Here is an 11,826-nt window from a genome sequence, read left to right on the forward strand (position 1 = left end):
TTCGCTCCAGCTCACCTGAGACTGAGTCCTGGATTAACCCGTGGACCTGCTGGACCGACCTCCAGTATCGATGAGGTCTAAATGACCTCGATGAGACTAAAAGTCACTTTGTTTGACGGTTTGAGATTCAGGGAAGGTCTGCACTGCAAACCTTCAATGAGGACAGCGTGAGACAGAGTCAACTGTCTGAACTGTACGACGGCTGGAGAGAACCAGCGACAGGCGTCCTGGACCTTCATCGTCCTGGGGTTAAAGCTGTGTGACGGTCACAGTTTGGTCACGTACGCACAGCTTAAGATATGTTACATACGTTATGTCCTATCCACACTGAGCTGTAGCAACGGCTCCCACGGAGACCTTAATAACAATAATTAGTTCAGTAACCGACCTGTACTTCATTCCTGCTCCTGATGTTGACTTTGCCGCCCATTATACAAGGTCACCTGACTTCCTCCCTTGTTTAAATGTAAATACAGGCCGCACAGATGACCGAGACGGCTGGTTTTCTGGTGAGGGTGAAAATTCATCATGTGACATCAACACCGCTGCCTCACCAGCTAAACATCCCGCATCCCTCCCTCATTCAGCACTTCCTTCATCTCCGTCTTTGTCTCCTCGTCTGTCTCTGCGTCCCCTCACTCGCTGCCTGCTGTAGTAAAATCAAGCGCTTGTCTTCCGTCTTTAATGACATGTTCTAACAGTTCAGCTGCCTACGCATGAAATCGCTGTTCAGAGGACAGCATGAGTTCCTGTCAGACCGAGGATCTGCCTTTGACGTCTCGTGGACACGAGTCGCTGACATTTTCTGACAAGCCAGCTTTTGGGACATGACGGAACTTGATTATAGAGAAACACTTCAGTTGGTACCAGAACAGCACAGAACTTTGAATTATGTGCTGCTCTGGTACCAACTGAAGTGTTGGAAACAACGCACGTCCCCGTGGTTACTGGCCATGTGCGTGCTGTCGGCGTGTCCGCGTTTTATTCCTTAGTCAGCTCAGTTGGAAACGAAAGGAGCTACTCAAAGCTCTCCTAAGCACAATTACACAACATATTTTCATATGGTCACAGATTTCTCTTCAGGCTTGCTGAAGTTCAAACTTCAGTGTGTGCGTATGTGTGTGTGTTCGCGCGCTCTGGTTGACTGACAGCGTGACTGGCTCGGCCGGTCTCGTCTTCTGCTGAAGGTCGTGTAGAGGCTTGCAGGAGAACGTTGACATTTTGATGTTTTTCCCCCCTGAAGTTAAGTCGTTTTAAAGGGTTGACTGACATATCTGCCTCAGAGATACCAACTGATGCCTCCGATTTCATCCTGAAGAACCTTCAGGTTCACCGAGAGCAGATCAGAACCACCGAAACCTTTCGGAGTTAAGCCCTCTTCACTTAGCGTGAGTAATCAGCCTGCAGTATGGACGTGTTGCTGGGCCACGCCGTGTAGTTGGAACACAACGTTTATCTGTGTAAGAAAAACCTCGATGAGATCAGAGAGCAGAGTGTTATCAGATGAGAGGAGGATGTGGATGTGACGGGCGTGGGTGTGAAGGCAGCACATGAGGCGTTCAGTTGCAGGAGGACTTTTCTGTTTCCCTTCAGGAACCTTATTTCAGTCTACGCTGACAACATTAAGAAGAGAGCAGAGCTGAAACTTTTTAGTTACTTCACTCACAGTCACTCTGTCGCTTAATCGGTGAATAATTCAGTCTATAAAATGCAAAGCTGGGAGATGTTACAATATTTTTCATTCAAAACCAACCAGAATCGATTAAGCGTTTTGTTAATTATCTGACGTGTGGCGAAACTTTATTCTGTTCTTTTCAGGGCAAAGGAAGACAGAGAGGCGGGCAAAGCAACAAATAATACTGTATTTCTATAATGCTTTTTTTGTTTTCCAACTAAAAAGTCTGATTTCTGACCTCAAGATCCAAGATGGCAGCTCTGCACATCAACAGTAGCTGAAATCTGTAGAAGATACAGTTTATTTTCACTTCTGTCTTATCTGTGTCTCAATAAATCAGTTGTACACACAGTACTGTCCAACTTCTATCTGTGGACATGTTACTGCTGCATTTTATTTAGCACGTGATATTGAGTAAGGTGTTGTTATCAACGTGTATTGCCTGCAACGGCTAACAGTGACGGCTAACCTTCGTCCATCTTGGTTTTCCAACTTGTACCTGAACGCGATCAGCAGGGACAGAACATACAGTCTCTTTAACAACACAGTGTAAACATGAACTGTGGTACACGTTCTCGTGACTATGAACACTACTCAATCATCATTCTCCTAAACGAACATCATGTTCCTTTAAGCTTCTCATATCTGCAAGGATAAAAATGTAATTCTTTAACGTGGGAACAAATCTGCAGCCAGCCGCAGCCCCAAAACAAATCACAAGCCTGGTCTGAAGCACTGTTATACAATCTGAGTGATTCCCCCTCAACCTTAATGGTAAGGTTTAGCTAAGGTCAATCTCACACTCATATTATCAAATGAGCATTCAATAATCATGGGTATTTGTTCTATAAACGGTCAAACATTGGATGGATTTTGCTAAGCACCACCAGATTAACAGGCTGCCTGTGCACCTAAGTGGAATAAGCTTCATATCTGGAAAGAACAACTTCACAAAAACAGTCTTATTTGTTGACTGAAGCAGACAGTCAGAGAAAGTTCAGAACACAACCCAATGAAGATGAAGGCAAGGTCAAAGGATGAAAGAAGAAAGACTCCACAGACCGGATCCATGCAACACAGTGTGATCCACTTGCATTTCTGTTTGTCTCCTTAAACTCAGCTAATGTCTCATCTGCTCATTTTTCAGAAAGCAAAACTACGGAGAGAAATCACTACAGAAAGGGTTTGGTATCCTGTTGCTTTCAGTTACAGGCTGTTGTGCTATCAGAATATTTCTGCACGTTCATGTCTGCTAACATGCTAACCTGACAGCTATTGACCAGCCCTGATACAAGTCACTCTGTCTCATCGCTTGTAGTGAATGCTGAGTCTTCTTTGTCCCATAAACCCATTAGCATTTAGAAAGATGGCATATTACGTCCCCACTTCTTCCCACTGTACATAAAGGAAGCAAAAATAGATCCGAGCGCTGCCATCTTGTGCGGTACTGATCGGGTGGTGGAGCCGCGGTATCGAGATTCTGCATATACAACCATCTGAGCCAATCAGGAGCAGCGCTCAGCTGTCAATCATGCCATTTCAACCCCTTTTCATAGCATCAAATAACTAATTAAAGCCAAACTGGACACTTAAACAATTATCAGCATGATAACAGAGGGGGGGGGTTTATGAGCTGTACTGCAGCCAGCCACCAGGGGGCGATCGAGACATATTAGCTTGACTTTTTTTATACAAGGTCAGTGATGTACTCATCACATCTCTGAGCCACAGTTTACATTCAGAAGACAAACAGGCTAAAGTAAAAGTGACCAGAACATTAGCTTAATGCTTACACGTTGGTGTTTATTTCACATAAGCTCTGGTTTGGTGCAGTGTTGGCCTGTTAACAACGATTTCATCCATTTGTCTTTGTCTTTCAGACAGGTCAGAAAGCAGACCTGTGTCTTCTTTGATTCTTACAGTATTTGGCTTTAAAGCCCAAGTATATCATCTTTTCAATGCCTGAGGCACTGAAATGTCCAGGAATGAGCAGCTCGGAGCCTCCGCAACTGCACTTCCTGATCCTGAAGATGAAGAAGACCCTTTCATGACTTTTCTCAGTGGCTCACATTAGCATTACTCACTGGGAAACTACACCGACTGTTTTTCATTGTCTGAGATGACATAACGTGTGATGCAGCTTAAGTCAGGACATGTTCAGCCCGGAGTGTCCGTGGGTGTGCCTCCAAAATGTGCTCCTTCAACAACACAAAGTGCAAGCGCTCTGAGGACTCACATTAAAAAAATCATTTCACTCCAGTGATTGAACACAGATCAGAAGTGACATCAGGGTTCGGGTCCTCAAAGCAGCGAGAGGCCCCTGGAAAATCGTACTCGAGGCTTGAAAGGTGCTCTAATGTTTAGGAAGTACGGCAGGTGTCGACTCGACTCGACTGTTCACAGGAACAAGCAGACAGTTTGAGCTGGTTGTCCATGCAGGGCTGATGCAGTTAAGAGATGTAAGACTTGAAGAGACATTAATGTAAAACGCAGCAGAACAGCAGCGACAACAAAGAGTCGACTTAAAATCTGTAATCAGGGTCTTTCCTGTCGAGAAAAACCTCACAGCTCGGCAGCCTTGACTGTCTCTGGCCTTACAAAGAAAGAAAGAAGAAATGATTTCTGCCTTTCTTTCCTGTCCTCCTCCCATTTCATCATCCTCCTCTCTTTCATCTTCTTCTTCTCCTCTCTCTCTCTCTCGGTCTCTAATGGACCTGATGGCCTCATCAATAATACACTCAAACATCCTGTCTGCATCAGTGGCTTCAGACAACAATGAACAGCTTCTTCATGCTGCTGTGAGTGTGTCACGCATGTGGCCTGACCACACCCACTCTCGCCTCTATTGGAGCTCTGCGCCGGGTCACCGCTTCGTCTAACAAGAGCACAACAAAGGTAACAGGATCTATACTGTGTGTGTGTGTGTGTGTGTGTGTGTGCAGTGACTCGTGTTGTCCATCTGTGAGGCTGCATGCAGGACAACAAATGTTGAACCCACACTGATTCTCACAGTTAAATAAAGCTAAAGTAAATCGGAATTTGTTTAAAGGGACAGTTCAGGCCTAAATTAAAAACACATCTTTTCCTGTTTAGATGGTTTTAGGTGTGAGTTTGGGGGATATCAGCCCTCCCTTCAGTATGACGGAGGGAGATGCGGTGACAATAGATCCCACATGGAACTGCTCATAATAAGGACTGTGGATTACGGCCAGTAACCAGGTTTTTCAGTTGTATTATTTCTTTGTCATGCTGAGTAAGACGAGTGAGGTGCGATTTAGTCCCGTTATATTCAAGTCGAGTTCAGCTTCCTCAGGCATAACTTTGAGATGTGGAATTACTGATCCATGAAGTCAGTGAAATCTCACATACAGAACACGTTCCTGCTGCTGACTGTTTAGGACTTTCCCGTGTCGCGGACTTGTCCTAATAAGATCTGCATTCCATCTATTAGTTGGTCCTTTGCAAATTTAAAATGTTATTCATCGTTTATCAAGAAGATGAAATGGCAAACATTTGGAGCTTCGAAGTGAAACAGTCTTGGGGACTCAGACTGATTAAGTGCAAATTTCTTTTGAAATAAGAACAATATCAACTAATCTTGTGGATTTCCCGGGTTTTGTCAAACTTTAGTTTTCAGACTTTATTTAGTTTATATGCTGGGCCTATCCTCGCCCTGAGCCCGTTAATGGTTTGGTACGGCCATGGTCAACTGTGTTTTCTCATTTTGAAACTGAGTTGTTGCACTTTAGTTGGACTATTTTCTCAAATTAGAAAGACAAATGAAGCGATTAATCAGTTAATTGATTGGATTAGATAATTGTTTAGCGCAGCCCTTCCTGTACAGCAGGTTTGAGTAGTGTTCCCACCGCCAGGCCCACTGTGTGTGCTTCAGGGGGGTCGCATCTTACCCAGTCCTCGAAGTGCTTGCTGCCGTTGTTCAGGATGTCCTCGAACTGGATGGTGCAGTTGGCCACGAAGTCGTCGTAGCCGATGGGCGCGTCGTGGAAGACGGACAGCTCGATTTTACGGCCGTCGTGGACCTCCGTGGTGAACTCATCGTTCCAGGCGGGGCTGTTGGTCTTCTGCTTGGTGGAGGTCTGGCCCACGCGGGAGTCGTCCACGTTCAGGGCGATGTACGTGTCCAGGAGGAAGGTCTGCGTCCTGGGACCGACGGCGTGACGCAGGGACCAAGCCGTCGGTTTGAGCTCCAGAGCCTCGCAGATCTTGATCTTCAGCTGCCCGTTGAAGATCACCATGGTGGTGAAACACGTGATACTTGACTTGTTTGCAGTGAAACCACCACACACACCCCTGTCCCCGACCTCTTCTAAGATATCAGCTCCTGGGAGGCGGTGAAAAACGGCTGTGTTCAACCGGTGGTCCTCCAGGCAGACACCGTGATTCCCTCCAGGTCAATATGACGGAGAGTGTGCCAACTAAGAAGCCCCTGTCTGAGCTGGGTTTGGGTCTTTCCTCAGAACTTGTCGAATATGCTACAAAATTTCCACCCCAGATAAACAGCTGCGGCAGAAAAACGAGCGTCAACCCGAATCTTTCCTCACAGGCGCGCGGAAGAAACGCGGATAAGCACGAAGTGCCGGGACTTAGCGACAGCCAGACGAGCAGAGGCCCCAGATGTGAATGTGTCTGTCATGTTTTTTTACCTCCGAGGTATTAAAAAGCTCCGTTAGCTGTAGCGGGGCGCCCTGGGAGCATTAGCCCGTGTTGCATTGTGCCTTGACGCGGGTGGGAGGCTCCAGACGCCTGCTGGCAGCCGCCGCGACGCATCGGGGATGTTCGAGCCTGACGGCTGCGGCCAGTCAGGCTGGCAACAGCCGCAGCAGGGGCGGAGAGGAGGGGCAGGTTCAGGCGGTGGGTAGGAAGGTCTGCAGGGGCTCCAGTTGCTCGCTGCACGGCCTGGTTTCACCCGCTGTTGTTGATCTTAACTTCCCGTGCACATACCTCTGGCTGCCTCCCCCCGTCGCCGCTCCGTCTCTCTCTGCTGCAGGAAATGCGAAAAACACGTCAGATTTCTCGGAGCCTGGTGTGACAGACGGGGGAGTGCGACGCAGCCCAGACTAGGGAGGCGTTTAGGAGCAGCAGAGCAGAGAGGGGAGGACGGTCGTCTGAGTGACTGTGCGAGGGCACAAAGTGGAGAAATCAAACATTTGTTTTCATCCCACCAAGGTGCCCTTGAGCCAGGCTTTTCCGAGCCGCCCAGGTGGAGCCGGAGGGGAGCCCGCGCAGAGCTGCACGGTGCACCCGAAACTGCTGAAAATGCAGGGAAACAGGTGTGCATGTTCTGCCCATCCATCCACCGCATCAAAGCTGGGACCACATTGGATGCATGCGGGGATGACAGCGTCCCGCACGACCTCCAGACACATTATGGTGCTGTGAGCAGCAGCACACTGTCACATAAAACAGCCTGAAGTCAAATTATGCACACAAAACCGGACCTTTGGTATGTGATCTGAAGAAGACTGGGGAGCATATGCAACATGTGGGGCTATAATTTAGCCAAATAAGAATCTAATTTAGTTATTTTAGCCCTTTAAGTTTATATTATTATACTGACAGTAATATACTCTACACCTGAGAAAGTGTGGAAAAATAACACGTGGAGCCTTCATAGCTTAACTTACTGCACGTCCACCTTGTTTAAAGTGAAGTCAGTGTTTTGGGTAACCAGTGGGTGTTTCTCCTGAGGCGTAAATGGCAGAGTGTGATTTAACGTACAGTCTTAGACATTAGATGAAGGACATCAGCTGTTTGGTGATCCGAATCACATGTACAAGAGCGAGTCTCGGACAGACAGACCTGACAGACTCGGTCCAGGGCCAACAGCCGATTCAGTTTACACAAAGGAACATTTATCTGGTAGCTTTCTGCCATCACCTGCGTTCAAGCAGTGGGGAGACCAGCTTGGCAGTGCAGCCACACAGCAGCATGTGATGGACAAGCAGTGGCTCGGGTGGTGGGATGACTGAAGCCAGGCCCACTGAGGGTGTCCAATATTATCACCACACGATAAACACATCCTCATTCTACTAAATAGTTTGGAAATGTTGTCAAAATACATGCTGGATTTATCACTAGAGTGCAAATAAACATCATCCACATTTCCGTCTCCTGATTTTGCTTTAAAATTAGTCTGATTACAGCATCCATTATCAGATTTGTATTCCTGTAGATCTGCAACATGCTGTGAACACGCGAGGCCTGGCGAAGACTCCGAACGATTTAGTTGTAGTTTGACAAAAACCTGCTGCCCAAAAAGTCTCGCCAATCTGTCCTGAAAAGTGAGGAGTGTGTTGATGTGGTGTGTGTGCAGGTTTAATTAGTGACCTGCTCACAATCAGCACCTTTAAGCCTGTAACTCTGCTGCCCCCTGCTGGTGATTGTTGGTTATTTTGAGAATAAAACAACTGGAGCAGCAGCAAAAATTTAATCTCTAAAAGGTCAAAGGTCAGGTTCACTGTGCCATCATGATGCTTCCTGTCCATTAGTCAGCAGCAGACTCAGGACCTGAAGGGCAGACTGGGACCAGAATTCACATGAGGTCTCAGAGCAAACTGGTGACTCTGATCCCGGGTGTCCACCTTCAAGCTGTGCTGATTGTGTTGGTCTTCTGTGCTGCCGGGTTGAACGTGTGTGTGAAGCCTCCACGTTTTACAGCCTGTAGCTTCTCAGCAGCAACATCCAAATCTGAAGCTTTGCAGTCCACCACAAGCTGATATTCATGACTATTCATTCAACCAAACGAGCACGCTAAGACTAGCAACAACATGAGCTAACGTTAGCGCCTGCGCTGGTCATCAGCTTCCCAAGGAGTTGTGTGGAAGTCTGGACGTCTTCATTTGTGTTTATAATGTAACTGCTGTGTGTGTGTATATATACAGTAAATGTCGGTTGTCGCTAAGGTCATTCACCTCATTCACTCTCTGCTCTGTCTTGAATGAGGGGTATTGAGTTCTTTTTGATGAGTGTTTGAGCATCAAAAATCTTTTTTTAGCCTACAAAGCATTAATAAAAGTGGAAAAGAGATGTTGTTAAGTGTAAATCTGATTTTACTGCTGTGTTGTAGTGCCTCCGTGTGACCATCAGAGGGCAGCATCACCATATTGCATGCATCCAATAATAAAATGCACCTGGCTTTCTGGCCAAACATGAAGAAGGAAGTTAAGGTCTTCAGATCTGACCCAGGATCAGGTAACAATGCAGGTTGCCTTAGTTAGCATTGTAATTTTTATATTTGTAACTTCTGGAGAAAAAAGTGCAACTAAACCACAAAAACCAGCTGTGAAACCTGATCGTCGTGTTGATCAACATGATCCATATTTCACAGATGACAGTGTCTCACCCGCCCTCAGCGAGCTGCAGAAACACTTTATTCTCTGTTTGTGTTTCAGTTCTGTCAAGTTCAGCCTCGCTGTTCTTTTCCCTCTTCGTCTCTCTGGTGTGACAGTCAGCTGTGAGTCAGCGGAGGTGCTGAGGTCCTGATAACCCCACCCTCCTGGTGTGTGCTGTGACACCAGTGAAGCGCTTCCTAAAAATACAGCACGGAGGTCAGCCAGTGTGTGTGTGTGTGTGTGTGTCTGCTCTTTTAAGGAAAAGTATGTTATCGTTCTTCTCTTGAACTTCATGCAAGATGATAACAGAGGTGTGAAACATGCAGAGACACACTGAAATACACACACACACACACACACACACGCATGTGAGGTGTAAGAGCAGGAGAGGAGATGATGACAGGAAGTAAAGGTCTGCTCACACTCTGTTCGCATCTCGTCTTACACCTTTGAATCTCTGGTTCTTTCCGAAGACGACAGCTGATTATTGGAGAAACACTGAGGAAACATTTGACTGTAACGTACACACCTGTGACCTGTGACCTGTAAATCTCAAACATGCTCAGACTGACAGCAGCCGCCTCATGATTTCCTCTTGAGGGTCCATTCAGGAACAAAAGAGAGAATCAAACCTTTGAGAAGGCGGGAGCTAAACATCATGTATTGATCAGTGTGTGAGTGTGTGGCTGCTGCAGTGAACGAAGTGGAGCACAAACACACAACTGTGGCTCATCTGAATAAGAAACAGTCCGATAATTTATTCCTCACATCTCTGATTGATATTTTCCTGATGGTAAAGCTCATGTAAACCACAGGCTGCAGTACACCGACATGACCAGCAGGGGCATCACTTCGCTTAGAGATGAGATCACTTTCACCTCACATTAAGGTTTTATAAAGAACTGCTTAAACAGGGTTTTCTGCTGGAGATTAAAAGACAAGTCCATTTTATAAATGAGCTGAACAATTTCATCATCAGTTCGTGTGTTGATTGATTTTTGTTCATTATTTAATGTATAAAATGTCCAATATTTGTGAAAAGGAAAAGTTTGAACATCTTGCTGCAAGAATGGCTTAAATTACAAAAAATACGCAACAACACACACACACACACACACACACACACACATATAAACATTTGTCTGTCACTTTTAACTCAACTGAATACTGTTTCAACCCTGTGCATCTCAAAGCACCCTGATTCACTTCACAAACGACATAAAAATTGCACAGGAGTTCGTTTAACGACATGATAAATTTTTTTAAATGCGATTCCCTCAGGCTGTCTTTTCATTAGTTTGTGAACTGTGGCAGCTTGTTGGCCTATAAACACGATGAAATGGAATCACAGTTAACACGGTCACAGTTAAATCTCATTACCTCCCATAATCGCTCACTGAATGAAAATTAATCTGCATGTAGTTTGAAATAAAACCCCTCAGTGTTTCTCAGTAAGAGCAGCCAATTTCAAGAAGCATTCAAGAACCACAAACATCTGGGCAGCGAACCCTGAAGGTGCTGTGGAAACGTATGTAACACACAGAAGATACAACACGTTTGGCTCATCATAGCTTTCAGCAGGAGGACTCATGGAGGTCGGCTGTGATGGCTGGCACAAGCTCTCAGCACCTGAAGCTGTTTGGGGGAACACAAAGCCTTGTTTATCAAAGCTGTAAATGCTGCAGACTTGAATGAAAAGCGTAAATTGTTGCTTAAAATTTCAGCTTTGATGAAAAGGTCACAAGTTGCAAGAACCCAAGTTATCTCTTTGTGAATCTCCAGCTCTCCAGTGTTTCATTGTCCTGGTTTAACCCTGAGGGGGGTCACCATGTTTGTTTCAATTAAATCTGGCAGACCATCAAATTACGGCACACTGATTAACTTTTAGAATCTGTTAAACCACCCTTAGCCCCGTTAAGTCAGAGTTAGAGCCCCTCGGGTCACGTCCATCTCAACGCATTTGACCAACAGTTCGGTCAGTTCAACATGAAACAACACATTTTCATACGTTTGGTAGAAACTGAAGAGTCTTCTGGTGGTGCGTTGCTGTTCGGCAGCATGTTGCGAAGAGTCACATGGTGTAACCGCTGTTTCAGATGAGCCGAGAGGAACTCTGTTCCTCGCTGCAGCACAGTTCAAGGCCTGGAGGAAACCAGTGTGTCTTTGACACTATCACAAGTTCTGTGGGAGAAAGTCCCAGCCTCCACAGATGATCCACGCTCATTACAGACGCCTCAGGCAAAACTCTGTCACAATGTTTAACCCCTCTGCCATCCTGCAGGCGGGAGCTGGTGTCACTTCTCTGTCTTTGTCAGAAGTTTCTGCTGTGACTTAATGTTTTTATTGAGTAAAAGTTCTTATTTTCATTTTTAGGCAAATAATGGAGATTAATGTCCTTAAATAATGGAGCCCCTCACGCTGAACAACAAACCCACTAACAGCTGGCACTCATCCCTGTGTCCAGCCGTCGTGACACCAACAGGACGTCCAGGTGGACATGGTGAAGACGTTGGCTTCCACTCGTCTCCGTTCAAGCAGCAAGTCGATCAGCCAGTCTGAAAGACATAAAGTAAAAGATCTGAAAAGGTAACCCATTAAATGGATGTGTTTAATTCAGACTCTCACTGAATTAAAATGAAATGAATTGAAGGTCTGGTGAAGTTTCTTAGTCCACAAAACATTTCAGCAAAACATCTTTGCAGTTTTCTGCTAAACGACTCCAGAAGCTGGTGAGCTGAGTTGAAGCACCAAAAGGAAAAAGGGGAAACCCCTGAATCTAATAGATTATATTCAGGGGCA

General features: G+C 45.9%; 1 protein-coding gene across 1 annotated transcript in view; it reads right to left on the minus strand.

Moving 5' to 3' along the window:
- The window catches only part of LOC124065853 (protein kinase C epsilon type-like), a 46,526-nt gene extending 39,479 nt beyond the window's left edge, over nt 1-7,047 (minus strand). The window contains exon 1 of the mRNA XM_046401681.1: nt 5,584-7,047. Within this exon, the coding sequence (XP_046257637.1) occupies nt 5,584-5,931 (348 nt within the window). The 5' untranslated portion in view covers nt 5,932-7,047. The remainder of the gene's footprint in view (nt 1-5,583) is intronic.
- Between the last annotated feature and the right edge of the window lie 4,779 nt (nt 7,048-11,826).

The sequence above is a fragment of the Scatophagus argus genome, chromosome 10 (genome assembly GCF_020382885.2).
Source record: "Scatophagus argus isolate fScaArg1 chromosome 10, fScaArg1.pri, whole genome shotgun sequence".
NCBI classification, from domain to species: Eukaryota; Metazoa; Chordata; class Actinopteri; family Scatophagidae; genus Scatophagus; species Scatophagus argus.